The sequence below is a fragment of the Malaclemys terrapin genome, chromosome 3, assembly GCF_027887155.1.
Source record: "Malaclemys terrapin pileata isolate rMalTer1 chromosome 3, rMalTer1.hap1, whole genome shotgun sequence".
NCBI lineage: Eukaryota > Metazoa > Chordata > Testudines > Emydidae > Malaclemys > Malaclemys terrapin.
In genome coordinates, this window is record NC_071507.1 from 91,506,944 (window position 1) to 91,522,996 (window position 16,053).

Here is a 16,053-nt window from a genome sequence, read left to right on the forward strand (position 1 = left end):
ATCTCTTGTCACTGTCCAGCAATAGTCTGCAAGCATTGATGGGCTCCATTTGCCCTGATAGCATTTCTCCATTGTTGCAATGTCCTGGTGAAACCCCTCGCCGTGCTCGTTGCTCACTGCTCCACAGTTCGGTGGAAAAAAATCTAGATGAGAGTGCAAAAAATGTATCTTTAGTGACATGTTGCAACCAAGGCTTTTGTATGCCTTGAGGAGGTTTTCCACCAACAACCTGTAGTTGTCTGCCTTGTTGTTTCTGAGAAAATTTATTGCCACTAACTTTCCATGCCGTCTTTTCCTTGCCACGCAGTGCATGGTCAAATGCATCATCTCGAACAAGTTCACGAATCTGAGGACCAACAAAGACACCTTCCTTTATCTTAGCTTCACTTAACCTTGGAAATTTTCCACGCAGGTACTTGAAAGCTGCTTGTGTTTTGTCAACGGCCTTGACAAAGTTCTTCATAAGACCCAGCTTGATGTGTAAGGGTGGTAATAAAATCTTCCTTGATTCAACAAGTGGTGGATGCTGAACACTTTTCCTCCCAGGCTCCAATGACTGTCAGAGTGGCCAATCTTTCTTGATGTAGTGGGAATCTCTTGCACGACTATCCCATTCACAGAGAAAACAGCAGTATTTTGTGTATCCAGTCTGCAGACCAAGCAAGAGAGTAACAACCTTCAAATCACCACAAAGATGCCACTGATGTTGGTCATAGTTTATGCACCTTAAAAGTTGTTTCATGTTGTCATAGGTTTCCTTCATATGGACTGCATGACCAACTGGAATTGATGGCAAAACATTGCCATTATGCAGTAAAACAGCTTTAAGACTCGTCTTCGATGAATCAATGAACAGTCTCCACTCATCTGGATCGTGAACGATGTTGAGGGCTGCCATCACACCATCGATGTTGTTGCAGGCTACAAGATCACCTTCCATGAAGAACGGGACAAGATCCTTTTGACGGTCACGGAACATGGAAACCCTAACATCACCTGCCAGGAGATTCCACTGCTGTAGTCTGGAGCCCAACAGCTCTGCCTTACTCTTGGGTAGTTCCAAATCCCTGACAAGGTCATTCAGTTCACCTTGTGTTATGAGGTGTGGTTCAGAGGAGGAGGATGGGAGAAAATGTGGGTCCTGTGACATTGATGGTTCAGGACCATCCTCTTCCTCGTCTGACTCAAGTGAACATGATTCTGGTGCATCAGGAACCAGCAGTCCTTCTCCGTGGGGTACTGGGCGTATAGCTGATGGAATGTTTGGATAATGCACAGTCCACTTTTGCTTCTTTGACACACATTTCCCAACTGGAGGCACCATGCTGAAGTAACAATTGCTGGTATGATCTGTTGGCTCTCTCCAAATCATTGGCACTGCAAAAGGTATAGATTTCCTTTTCCTGTTCAACCACTGGCGAAGATTTGTTGCAGAAGTGTTGCAGCATATGTGTGGGGCGCACCTCTTGTCCTGATCTCCAATTTTGCAGCCAAAATAAAGGTGATAGGTTTTCTTAACCATAGTGGTTATACTGCGCTTTTGCGATGCAAAAGTCACTTCATCACAAACATAGCAGAAGTTATCTGCACTGTTCACACAAGTACGAGGCATCTCTGCTCACTTTGGCTGAACAGAAATGTGTCCCTTTGCAAAATCAAACACTGACAAATAAGAGAGCACGACATTGTATGATTTCTAGAGCTGATATAGGGCAATTTGTTCAGCAGAGTGATGTAAGCTTCGTTATGATTGCATCATCCATGACTTCTAGGAATAACATGATGCAATTCATATCATGTATGACGCAATACCAGCTTCAGATTGCATCATTGTTTTGCCTAAAAAGCAAGTACTGTCCAAACCCAGTCATAGATTTATTCATAGATCCAGTCAAAGATGTATTTTAGTCATTTCTGGTTTAAATTGAGATCCCTTCCCTTTTAACTCACTTATCCTCCGCCATTTCCAAGTCAAGGGTCGTATATACTGACCCAATAGCATATCTTGAAAACTTGAGCCAATCAACAATTTTAAGCATCATTTTCGTTCTCAGTGACCCAGAATTAGTAAAGTTTGACTACATTTATTTCAGAAGCATTTTGGCTGTAGAGCAGTGTTACAGATTATGTAGGATTCTAGTGGAAAACATTGGAAAAAGAGTGCTATAGACAGCTGGATACTTCCCCACTGAACTGAAGTGTATAAAATACAGAGACTTTTTAAAGGACTGGCTTTCACTTGCATTTTGTTGTTTTTGTTTGTTTGTTTCTTCTGTGTCTGTCATTTTCTGTTCTCAGAAACTAGTCTAATGGGTCTTATTGAACCTTGGTTATAACTAGGGCTGTCAAGCGATTAAAAAAATTAATTGCGATTAATTGCGCTGTTAAACAACAATAGAATAACATTTATTTTAAATATTTTTGGATGTTTACTAAATTTTCAAATATATTAATTTCAATTACAACACAGAATACAAAGAGTACAGAGCTCACTTTATATTTATTTTTGATTACAAATATTTGCACTGTAAAAAACAAAAACAATGTATTTTTCAGTTCATCTCATACAAGTATTGTAGTCAGGGCTGGCTCCAGGCACCAGCCGAGCAAGCTGGTGCTTGGGGCAGCAGCTTGTAGGAGGCGGCATTCCGCCCAATCCTAGGGTGGCACGGACGCTTTTTTTGTTGTTGTTGTTCTGCTCCGGCTGCCCTGTAGGGGGCGGCGGCGCGGAAGACGGGAGCGTCCTGCAGCAAGCCCGGCAGGGCAGCCCGCGTCCTTCCCTCCCAGCCGACCGGAGCAGCGCGGAGTGCTCCCGGCCCCCTTCTCTTTCTCCCCCTGCTCCCTCCCCCGCTAGCTGGGGCACATCTGCAGGGCAGAGAGTCCCCCTGCACCCTGGCTCCGGCCGCGCTGCAGGTTTTTTTTTTTTTTTTGCTTTGCTGGCCGCCAGGGTTTTGGGGTTTTTTTGCTCTGCTGTTCTGGCCGCCGTGTTTTTTTTTTTTTTTTTTTTTTTTGCTTGGGGCGGCCAGAAAGCCAGAGCCGGCCCTGATTGTAGTGCAAACTCTTTATCATGAAAGTTGAACTTACAAATGTAGAATTATGCACAAAAAAACTGCATTCAAAAATAAAACAATGTAAAACTTTAGCGCCTACTAGTCCACTCAGACCTACTTCTTGGTTAGCCAATCACTCAGACAAACAAGGTTGGTTACAATTTGCAGAAGATAATACTGCCTGCTTCTTGTTTACAATGTCACCTGAAAGTGAGAACAGGCATTCGCTTGGCACTGTTTTAGCTGGCGTTGCAAGATATTTACATGCCAGATGTGCTACAGATTCCTATGTCCCTTCATGCGTCAACCATCATTCCAGAGGACATGCTTCCATGCTGATGAAGGGTTCTGCTTGATAATGATCCAAAGCAGTGCGGACCAACACATGTTCACTTTCATCATCTGAGTCAGATGCCACCAGCAGAAGGTTGATTTTCTTTCTTGGTGGTTTGGGTTCTGTAGTTTCTGTATCAGAGTGTTGCTCTTTAAGACCTCTAAAAGCATGCTCCACACCTCGTACCTCTCAGATTTTGGACGGCACTTCAGATTCTTAAACCTTGGGTCGCGTGGTGTAGCTATTTTTAGAAATCTCACATCAGTACCTTCTTTGCGTTTTGTCAAATCTGCTGTGTAGGTGTTCGGAAAACGAACATGTGCTGGGTCATTATCTGAGACTGCTATAACATGAAATATATGCAGAATGCAGGTAAAACAGAACAGGAGACATACAATTCTCCCCCCACGGAGTACAGTCACAAATTTAATTGATGCATTCTTTTTTTAACAAGCGTCATCAGCATGGAAGCATGTCCTCTGGAATGGTGGCCGAAGCATGAATGGGCATATGAATGTTTAGCATATATGGCACATAAATACCTTGCAACACCGGCTACAAAAGTGCCATGCGAACACCTGTTCTCACTTTCAAATGACATTGTGAATTAGAAGCAGGCAGCAGTATCTCCCGTCAATGTAAACAAATTTGTTTGTCTTAGCGATTGGCAGAATAAGAAGTAGGACTGAGTGGACTTGTAGGCTCTAAAGTTTTACACTGTTTTATTTTTGAGTGCAGTTATGTAACCAAAAAAAATCTGCATTTGTAAGTTACAATTTCACAATAAAGAAATTGCAATTCAGTACTTGTATGAGGTGAATTGAAAAATACTATTTCTTTTGTTTATCATTTTTATAGTGCATATATTTGTAATAAAAATAATAATATAAAGTGAACTTTCTGCATACAGTTCAACTGGTATTCTATTGTTATTAAGTGCGATTAATCACAATTAATTTTTTTAATCACAATTAATTTTTTTGAGTTAATCGTGTGAGTTGACTGCGATTGACAGTCCTAGTTACAACCCAATCAATATTTTCCCATCTAATCTCAAAAAGGATTAAATCTACTTTTGTAACTTGCATTTTCCTGTAAGTTTAAGGTGGATGTTTAACATCATATATAGTTATTATGAAGCTAAGCTTCAGACTATGAGAAAGAATGCTGAAGTTTTTAGAACTAGGGGTAGAATGTACTAAACACCTAATGAATCTCTAAAACAGTGATCACTGCATCAAGTGTTACCAGGTCATGGTGCCCTATCACCTCCTTCCTCACCAAGACATGCATACAAATATGCAGACAGGTTTTTTTGCGGGGGAGGGGAGATACTCAGCAGGATCTACAGGAAAGAAACTGAAAATACAGACAATGAAATTTAACAATCCTTTAATATTTACTAAATGAAAACAGGTATGCAATTACACTATGAAGTCAAGAACTTACATCTTCATTAGTTGTTTGATTGGAGCTGATCAAATATGTATGAAAACCTGAGAGACCAACAATAGACCAAACGGAAAAAAAACACACGACAGCTTCCAGCACAGTGATTAAACGTCAAGGAAGTACAAATTTGTATGAAATCTAATAATAATTAATAATAGCACTCACATAGTGATTTTGTCTTTAAAGTACTGCACTTTGAATTCTGCACAAACATTTGCTGAGTAATCCTCAAAACACCTGTATTAGGAAAGTATGTAAGTAAATGGTAGTACATAGTTTCACTTATAGATAGACAGACAGAGAGCTTCATTCCATGACTTACTCAAGGCCACACGATGAGTCAGTGACAAAGATGAGATTAGAACTGTGTTTACATAGCGTCTAGCACAAGGGGTGGTGGCCCATGATTAGGGCTTCTAGGAGCTAAAATAATTCAAATAAATAAGAACAGTTTATGAGTTTCTGGCTTCCAGTCACACTTGAAATCTATTAGACCAGTGAGATTCAAACTGAGGCTTGCAAGCAGCTCTTTAATGTATCTCCTGCGGCTCTTTCCCGCACATGATATTAAAACACTGTGATTTAATTATTAACCAATCAGGATGCTTTTACTATGTTATTAACCAATTGTAGTTGATAAATAATATTTAGTCAGTCATTTTCTTGTGAAAATAATATATATAAACTAAATATTTTCCCATCATACTGTTTCAATATGAATATATAGTATTATAGTAAATGAAAGAATGAATTCACACTAGTGTAGCTTTTTTGGTAATGTGGATTGCTAATTTGGCTCCTGAACCACTGAGGTCTGAGTATCACTGTAGTAGACCATGCTGTCTGTCCTCTAACTGAAGCAGAGATACCGATTATACATGTCCTACAAAATCATAATGACAATGTATTAGCCCAGGTATGGTACAATTCCACTTGTTCTCCATTACCATCATGATTACATTCACTGCTGTGTTATAAACAAACACACACTCACCTGCCGTAGGCACGTGACTGAGGAATTTGCAAGGCCTGTTTACAACTTTTACCTTTGTGAATTTTTCTACTGGAAACAATGCACTGAGAAGCACCAAAAACCTTTTATTCATTACTACAGAATGAACATAAGCAAGATATTTCACCATTCAGTCAACTGTGCCTCAATATTACTTTAAAGCTTTGATCTTATTAATTTTTCCTCTTTTTCTTTCCAATCTACCTTCCCTCTCTTCCTTCTGCAGAGGCCTTTTTACCTTAACTACAACCCCAAAAAAATCAGTAACTAGCCTTTTCCAGGACCAACATCTATGTTACTATTAAATTGGTCAACATTAGGTGCTGTGCAGTGCAGCTTACAACATGCCTTTAACTCTGACTAAAAGACATAATCTCAATGACAAGGTATCATATTTTGCTCTTAAACCTTGTTTATCTCAGTAAGACAGCAAGCTACTACAACCAAAAGACCACGTCTATCCTTTCAATTGCTATTTATTTCAGTTTATGTACAATAGCTAGGAAATTGGAACTCGTCTTACTAGGGTTACCATATTTCAGCAAGAAAAAAAGAGGACGGGAGGAGCCCCGCCCTAGCCCCGCCCCTGCCCCTCCCACTTCCCGCCCCCCCAGAACCCCCAACCCTCCCCCCGTTCCTTGTCCCCTGACTGCCCCCTCCTGGGACCCCTGCCCCTAACTGCCCCCCAGGACTCCACTCCCTATCTAAGCCTCCCTGCCTCTTGTCCCCTGACTGCCCCAACCCTTATCCACACCCCCACCCCCAGACAGACCCCTGGGACTCCCACGCCCCATCCAACCACTCCCCACCCCCTGACAGCCCCCCCCCCCCTGAACTCCCAACCCATCTAAACCCCTCTGCTCCCTGTCCCCTGACTGCTCCGATCCATCTCCCCACCCCTGCCACCTGACAGCCCCCCCCAGAACTCCCAAACACTCCCCCCCTGCTCCTTGTCCCCTGACTGCCCCCTCCTGGGACCCCTGCTCCTAACTGCCCCCCAGGACTCCACTCCCTATCTAAGCCTCCCTGCCTCTTGTCCCCTGACTGCCCCAACCCTTATCCACACCCCCACCCCCAGACAGACCCCTGGGACTCCCACGCCCCATCCAACCACTCCCCACTCCCTCCCCAGAACTCCCAACCCATCTAAACCCCTCTGCTCCCTGTCCCCTGACTGCTCCGATCCATCTCCCCACCCCTGCCACCTGACAGGCCCCCCCAGAACTCCCAAACACTCCCCCCCTGCTCCTTGTCCCCTGACTGCCCCCTCCTGGGACCCCTGCCCCTAACTGCCCCCCAGGACTCCACTCCCTATCTAAGCCTCCCTGCCTCTTGTCCCCTGACTGCCCCAACCCTTATCCACACCCCCACCCCCAGACAGACCCCTGGGACTCCCACGCCCCATCCAACCACTCCCCACCCCCTCCCCAGAACTCCCAACCCATCTAAACCCCTCTGCTCCCTGTCCCCTGACTGCTCCGATCCATCTCCCCACCCCTGCCACCTGACAGCCCCCCCCAGAACTCCCAAACACCCCCCCCTGCTCCTTGTCCCCTGACTGCCCCCTCCTGGGACCCCTGCTCCTAACTGCCCTCCAGAACCCCACCCCCTACCTAAGACTCCCTGTTCCTTGTCCCCTAACTGCCCCCTCCTAAGACCCCCCCCCAACTGCCCCCCAGGACCCTACCCCCTACCTGTACCCTGACTGCCCAAAACTTTCTCCACTCCCCCCCAAAAGCCCCCCCCGTTTCTTGACTGCCACCTCCAGAACCTTCCTGCCCCCGGTCCCCCTTACCCTGCTGCTCAGAACAGAGTGTTGGGCTCTGTGCAGCCGAGCCGGACACGTGGCTGAGCTCCCCAGCACAACAAAACCCGGTCTGGCCCTGCACAACAAAACCCGGTCTGGCCCTGCACAGTGCTGCTGGACTGGGCTGCAAGGGAGCTGCCGGCTCAGAATGCAGGGCGGATCCGGCTCCTCTACAGCTGCTCCTGAGTCCAGCCCGGGACTTCCCTGCAGCCCTCCCAGCCGCTCGCTCTGCTAATCCCGGACATTGTGAGTGCTTTACAAATTCCCCCCGGACGCTATTTTTAGCACACAAAAGGAGGACATGTCCGGGTAAATCCGGACGAATGGTAACCCTAGTCTTACTCTAAATTAATATATTTATGTTTGATAGTCTATATATACACCAAAGAAGAGAAAAAGCATTGTCTCCTACAAAAATATATAATAAATTAATAAGGAACATGGCAATTGGAAAAGAACATGATGACAATTAATCTATACGAATCATTTTCCAAAACAACTGTTTCTCCAAATAGTCACAAACAGGGACATTGTAGGCCACAAAATGCACCACTCATATCCTCATCAATACCTGTTTACATAAGAGAAAGAGAAATATGCATGACCCCTTAGCACAGGGGTCAGCAACCTTTCCAGAAGTGGTGTGCCGAGTCTTCATTTATTCACTCTGATTTAAGGTTTCGCGTGCCAGTCATACATTTTAATGTTTTTAGAAGGTCTCTTTCTATAAGTCTATAACATAGAACGAAACTATTGTTGTATGTAAAGTAAATAAGGTTTTTAAAATGTTTAAGAAGCTTAAATTAAAATTAAATTAAAATGCAGAGCCCCCCGGACCGGTGGCCAGGACCCGGGCAGTGTGAGTGCCACTGAAAAATCAGCTCGCGTGCCGCATTCGGCACGCGTGCCATAGGTTGCCTACCCCTGCCTTAGCACTATGAAAATAAAGAAGCCAGAAAAAGCAGTACCAGGAATGCCCTGGTCTCTTACCATTTAAAAATTACAACAAACATATTCAGGGCTTTATTTAACAGTCAAGGACCGTAACACTGCTGTGATCCAATAAACATGGGAACTATACATTATACAATTGCACAAAAACCTCGTAAAATATTGCTAAATTTGCAAAGTCATTATAATGCCACTGGCAACAACTTTGCTCTAACACAACTTAGTTTAAATGGCAGAAACTTTCAAAGCCAAGCAGAAATGGAAATGAGCCAACAATTCATTAGTTTTGCTTAGGGTATAAAACATTTATATGCAGCTCTTTAGAACTGTATCTTGCAGAAACAGGATGGATAGAAGAACCATGATGAATTTCTGAGCAGCAGGATTGCTACTTTTCTTCCTCTCCCTCAGGAGTGATTTGAAAGGTCAAAGGAGCTTGCACTGAGGACCAAGCCATAGACACAGCAGCAGGCAGCCTGTGAACTAGGACAAGAAGGCTAAGGCACAGGGAGCCTGGCAGGAGTTTGGCAGCAGCAGGATACAGGCAGAAGAACCTGCAAACAGGAGGCAGAAGGCACCCCCTCTAAAACTGACTGCTGCGTGGTAGAGCTCTTAAGTGAAACTGCCAACAACACAACTGAACACTGTCTAGCGGGATCTACTCATCGATATTTAAACTGTCCTCTGAGACAGGGTTGGACTAGAAAAGACACTCCCGATATCAGGTCTGAGGAACACCAGTTACCCTCCTATCCTTATAGCTGATTGCCCCCTTGGGACAGAGTTAAGAAAAACTGTTTATCTTTTATTTCAACTAAGGACTAAGCCATTGTACTTAAGGTATCAGAGGGGTAGCCATGTTAGTCTGTATCCACAAAAACACAACCTATCCTGGAAAACAATCCCTCACTCTCACAGACCTTGGGAGGCAGGCCAGTCCTTGCTTACAGACAGCCCCCCAACCTGAAGCAAATACTCACCAGCAACTACACACCACAGAACAGTAACCCAGGAACCAATCCCTGTAATGAACCCTGTTGCCTATTCTGTCCCCATATCTACTTTAGCGACACCATCAGAGGACCCAACCACATCAGCCACACCATCAGGGGCTCATTCATCTGCACATCTACTAATGTGATATATGCTATCATGTGCCAGCAATGCCCCTCTGCCATATACATTGGCCAAACCGGACAGTCTCTATGTAAAAGAATAAATGGACACAAATCAGACATTAGGAATGGTAACATACAAAAGCCAGGAGGAGAACACTTCAATCTCCCTGGACACTCAATAACAGATTTAAAAGTAGCCATCGTTCAACAAAAAAAATCCTTCAAAAACAGACTTCAAAGAGAAACCGCAGAGCTACAATTCATTTGCAAATTTAACACCATTAACTTGGGCTTGAATAGGGACTTGGAGTGGTTAGCTCACTACAAAAGCAATTTTTCCTCTCTTGGTATTGACACCTCCTCATCAATTATTGGGAGTGGACCACATCCATGCTGACTGAATTGGCCTTGTTAGCACTGGTTCTCCACTTGTAAGGTAACTCCCTTCTCTTCATGTGCCAATATATTTATGCCTGTATCTGTAATTTGCACTCCATACATCTGAAGAAGTGTGTTTTTTACCCACGAAAGCTTATGCCTAAATAAATCTGTTAGTCTTTAAGGTGACACCAGACTCCTCGTTGTTTTTGTACCTAAGATACTTTCAACCTTTTCTTTCTGCCAGCCCTAGTGAATAATCCTTTCCTTTTAACCACGTATGTGAGCACTTTTCAAGAAGCCACCAGGTGCTAGAGTCTATAGGGTCAGTGACTAAATGCTCATAAGCACTCCCTTCTGAGACTATTTTATACCTGGTGATTTATCAAGTATATGGAAAGTTTTGGAGCACTGTATCCCCCAGAGCAACCTATTGGGGTGGGACCAATTATAGAACATTCCCTTATTAACAGGGCACTGTTAGTGATGCTTAATTAAGCAAACTGCTTTACAGGATCTCCATACTGTGGGTATTCTTGTATAAGCTTTTCTAAGGTCATCACCATGCAGTTTGAGGAACTTAAATACATGGATGAATTTATGCTCACAGCACCTGAGTGAGGCAGGGAAGCATTAGGTCATTCTGACAGGCTACACTATCTGCACCTGCCAGGGCTCCTGTGGGAGGGAAAGAGACCCACTGTTCTAGGCATATTCAGTTAGCTCTTCACTTCACACTTTCTAAGTGCAGGAGTGAACAGCTGAGCCTTGTGCTTGAGGACTCACTGAGTGTGAGCTTCCATAATGAGGTTTTTTGATTCAAGGTAAGTGTTTGGGAATTTGTCCCTTTACATTTATAGTAAAAGGAATAAAGTCAATTCACTTAAATAAGAGGTGCTTAGATGAAGATGTAGGAATTGCGAGGAAAACAAAGGTACAATATAAAAGATGTATCCTCAGATTAATATGTAGGAAGCTATTTAACTCCCTGTTCATCAAGATGAGCAAATAAAATGGAAGCTTATTAGTTATTAAAAAGATAATTGATTTATACATAGTTGTTGAATATACAGCTGCTAGGCTCAGCTATTGAGTACAGTAATATTGTCTACTACAGCTAGACAATTCCGTTTGTCACATAGCATTGTTAGAGAGGTATCAGTTGAAAAGCAAGGCTCTCTCTTCACAAAACTGTCTTGCCCCAAAACAAAATTCCCAGTAAGGTTGATGCAATTTTATTTGGTATTGTTAGGAATTGCAACCAACCTATTAAACTGTCCAACATGTCACATTCTAAAAGAGCTGCTTCTACAAAATGCTCTATTGAGCCTCTCAAACTGGCATGACTTTGAATGCAAATTATGAAAAGCCTATTGTTCCTGTACAAGGATCCACAAGTGTGGGATCAATTACCTTTTGATTTAAGAACAATTGAAAGCTTTTCCCATTTTGAGAGAACTGAAAGACTAATCCACTATTAGAAGTGATTTCTAATTCTTTTATGTGGAAGTTATTGTTGTGCTATTTAGGATAGATTGCTTGTTTGTGCTTCCTAAAACTGCGGCCTTGCTTAAAAAGGAGGTTATGGCTCAATGATTCTACATCATGAACACACAAAACAATGAACATGATAAAAATTAGGTCTGCAGAATTTAGCAAACTTGACGTTTTAGAAATATACAGGTGACAACACTCAGGAGAGAAATCTTGTCACTTCTTCCTTTTACATATTTCTTTAGCAAAAATGTAAGATTCTGTCAATTAATAAACTGAAGTTTTTCCACAAATCCATTTGGTGGTGGGTGTGTGGTGTGGTTGGTTTTTTTGTTTTTAATAGGCGAAACTGCCATTTTTGTGTATTTCTGGGCAAAAATCTAGTTTTGTGCACAAGAGCAAGTGTTCTAAGGCAAAACAGTAAAAAGGCTTTGCTTTTTCAGAGCCAGTGTAAAGAATGATTTTTGCACTGGCTTTGTGAGTGATGCAAATATTTTCACATATCTATATATCAGCCATCCACACACATTAGCGGGCCGTTGGAAGGGATATAGTCCCACAGAAATTTAAGCAGGAAGTCAAGTAGAAGTTATGGCAGCTCCCCAGCCTTTTCTGTCTGTTAGCTCAGTGGTTTTCAAACTTTTTGTATTGATGACCCCTTCCACACAGCAAGCCTCCGAGCGTGAGCCCCCTTATAAATTAACAATGGTGGGGATAATTTAATTTAATGGGGGCTTGGGGCTGTCAGCACCACAGAACTGACAGCTCGTGACCCCCATGTAACCACCTGGCGATCCCCTGAGGGTCACGACCCCCAGTTTGAGAACCCTGTGTTAGCTGTTCTCACCTGGGAGCAGAAGTCATAGAATCATAGAAGATTAAGGTTGGAAGAGACCTCAGGAGGTCATCTAGTCCAACCCCCTGCTCAAAGCAGGGCCAACACCAACTAAATCATCCCAGCCAGGGCTTTGTCAAGCCGGGCCTTAAAAACCTCTAAGGAAGGAGATTCCACCACCTCCCTAGGTAACCCATTCCAGTGCTTCACCACCCTCCTAGTGAAATAGCATTTCCTAATATCCAACCTAAACCTCCCCAAGTGCAACTTGAGACCATTGCTCCTTGTTCTGTCATCTGCCATCACTGAGAACAGCCGAGCTCCATTCTCTTTGGAACTCCCCTTCGGGTAGTTGAAGGCTGCTATCAAATCCCCCTCACTCTTCTCTTCTGCAGACTAAACAAGCCCAGTTCCCTCAGCCTCTCCTCGTAAGTCATGTGCCCCAGTCCCCTGTTCATTTTTGTTGCCCTCCGCTGGACTCTCTCCAATTTGTCCACATCCTTTCTGTAGTGGGGGGCCCCAAATCTGGACACAATACTCCAGATGTGGTCTCACCAGTGCCGAATAGAGGGGAATAATCACTCCCTCAATCTGCTGGCAATGCTCCTACTAATGCAGCCCAATATGCCGTTAGCCTTCTTGGCAACCAGGGCACACTTCTGACTCATATCCAGCTTCTCATCCACTGTATACCCAGGTCCTTTTCTGCAGAACTGCTGCTTAGCCGGTTGGTCCCCAGTCTATAGCAGTGCATGGGATTCTTTTGTCCTAAGTGCAGGACTCTGCACTTGTCCTTGTTGAACCTCATCAGATTTCTTTTGGCCCAATCCTCCAATTGAGTCTAGGTCACTCTGGACCCTATCCCTACCCTCCAGTGTATCTACCTCTCCCCCCTTAGTGTCATCTGCGAACTTGCTGAGGGTGCAATCCATCCCATCATCCAGATCATCAATAAAGATGTTGAACAAAACCAGCCCCAGGTCTGATCCCTGGGGTACTCTGCTTGATACTGGCTGCCAACTAGACATTGAGCCTGACAATCTAGCCAGCTATCTATCCACTTTATAGTCCATTCATCCAATCCATACTTTTTTAACTTGCTGGCAAGAATACTGTGCTAAAGTCAAGATATATCACATCCACTGCTTTCCCCATAACTACAGAGCCAATTATCTCATCATAAAAGGCAATCAGGTTGGTCAGGCATGACTTGCCCTTGGTGAATCCATGTTGACCGTTCCCGATCATCTTCCTCTCCTCCAAGTGCTTCAAAATGGTTTCCTTGAGGACCTGCTCCATGATTTTTCCAGGGACTGAGGTGAGGCTTCTCCTTCCCAGTTCTCCTTCTCTCTTTTTTAAAAATGGGCACTATATTTGCCTTTTTCCAATCATCTGGGATCTCCCCCCGATCACCATGAGTTTTCAGAGATAATGGCCAATGGCTCTGCAATCAAATCAGCCAATTCCCTCAGCACCCTCGGATGCATTAGATCTGGACCCATGGACTTGTGCATGTCCAGCTTTTCTAAATAGTCCTTAACCTGTTCTTTCCCCACTGAAGGCTGCTCACCTCCTCCCCATACTGTGTTGCCCAGGACAGCAGTGTGGGAGCTAACCTGGTCTGTGAAGACTGAGGCAAAAGAAGCACTGAATACTTCAGTTTTTTCCACATCATTTGTCACTAGGTTGCCTCCCCCATTCATTAAGGGTCCCACATTTTCCCTACCTTTTTCTTGTTGCTAACATATCTGTAGAAACCCTTCTTGTTACCCTTCACAACCCTTGCTATTTGCAACTCCAGTTGTGTTTTGGCCTTCCTGATCACACCCCTGCATGCTCAAGCAATATTTTTATACTCCTCCCTAGTCATCTGTCCAAGTTTCCACTTCTTGTAAGCTTCCTTTTTGGGTTTAAGCTCACTGAAGATTTCACTGTTAAGCCAAACTGGTCGCCTGCCATATTTGCTATTCTTTCTGTACCCTGGGATGGTTTGTTCCTGCGCCCTCAATAAGGCTTCTTTAAAATACAGCCAGCTTTCCTGGACTCCTTTCCCCCTCATATTAGCCTCCCATGGGATCCTGCCCATCAGTTCCCTAAGGGAGTTAAAGTCTGCTTTTCTGAAGTCCAGGGTCTGGATTTTGCTACTCTCCTTTCTTCCTTTTGTGAGGATCCTGAACTCAACCATCTCATGGTCACTGCTGTCCAGGTTGTCACCCACTTCTACTTCCCCTACCAATTCTTCCCTGTTGGTAAGCAGCAGGTCAAAAGGAGAACAGCCCCTGGTTGATTCCTCCAGTAGTTGCACCAGAAAGTTGCCCCCAACACTCTCCAAAAACTTCCTGGATTGTCTGTGCACTGCTGTATTGTTCTCCCAGCAGATGTCAGGGTGATTGAAGTCTCCCAGGGCCTGTTTTCTGGAAACTTCAGTTAATTGTCCGAAGAAAGCCTCGTCCACCACAACATCACCCTTGTTGCTCTCGCTTTTAAACTTAACCCAAAGACTCTCACCAAGCTTTTCTCCAATTTCATACTGGAGTCCTATTCCACTCACAGGTGAGAACTTGTGAAAAAGGCAAGAAGCTGCTGGAACATATTAAAATAGCATAGTGACATTGAGGGCATGTCTACACGACCTTGCAGTTCAGACAAAAGGAGTGGGAACAGCAGTCCACATAAAAGTGCTGTGCTGCAACTCCCCCGTGGGATACTGCATGTTCAAACTTCAAGGTCCTGAGTTTGCACTAATGTAGTCCTCTTCAAAGTCCTTTAAAGAGGACTACATTAGTGCAAATTCAGGACTTTTAAATTCATGTACACAGTGTCCACACAGGGGAATTACAGCACAGCACTTCAGTCCACATTGCTATTTGCACCCCCTTAGTCCAAACTGAAGGGCTATGTAGACATGCCTTGAGCTACATGTATAAAGGTAGTGGGGGATGAGGGTGCAAGTGAGGGAATCTAACAAACAACTAGTTACTTGAATTAATGTTACCTAGGACACAGTAAAATTTGTCCTAAAGGACTGATAAAGTTATCAGCATAAATATACTTTGGAAATATTGAACTGTTTGGTGTCACTTAATATGTTGGTTTTCTATTTTATAATTGACTTTTTCTATCCCACCAAAAGTCAACAAATTCCAAATAAATATTTTCCTCTCATGAGAGTGGATGTATTACTCAGCAAATGCGTATAATTATCTCTTGAAATGTGTGTGTGACTTCAATAAATGTTAAATGGACATTATATACATTTACCTAGAATAGAACAGACCCCCCCAAAAGATGCAAAATAATAATAAAAAGAAAAGAGAGCTCTTTTCTTCCCTACGTGCAACACTAAATGAGAAATGATGCAGAAATACTAGATCAAATGGTGAAACCTTTCTTGAGAAAGTCTCAATTGCATGCATCCAACAACCGCAAAAAAACCAAAACCCAGATACATTTAGCATATAATTTCTTCCTTAATATTAATGTAACAAACTCTACAGCGCATTTTAATGAAAGGATATCTTGCTGGACTGTCCTTGAGGGCATTTAGGAATCCTGCTTGCTGTGATCCTGTGGAAACAAAAACCAAATTTTACAAATGAGTAAGAATTTTCAGTACAGGCTG

At 43.5% G+C, this 16,053-nt stretch overlaps 1 protein-coding gene across 7 annotated transcripts in view; it reads right to left on the reverse strand.

Annotated features, from left to right (window-relative positions):
- The window catches only part of ZDHHC14 (zinc finger DHHC-type palmitoyltransferase 14), a 180,878-nt gene that overhangs the window by 19,644 nt on the left and 145,181 nt on the right, over window positions 1-16,053 (reverse strand). For all 7 annotated transcript variants that reach the window (XR_008444343.1, XR_008444341.1, XR_008444342.1 and 4 more), the window contains exons 5-6: window positions 15,950-15,998; window positions 4,834-4,936 (exon numbers count right to left, since the gene is read on the reverse strand). Coding sequence is in view for 4 of the 7 variants with exons in the window: in XM_054022066.1 (XP_053878041.1) it covers window positions 4,834-4,936; window positions 15,950-15,998 (152 nt within the window). In the remaining 3 variants the exon portion in view is untranslated. The remainder of the gene's footprint in view (window positions 1-4,833; window positions 4,937-15,949; window positions 15,999-16,053) is intronic.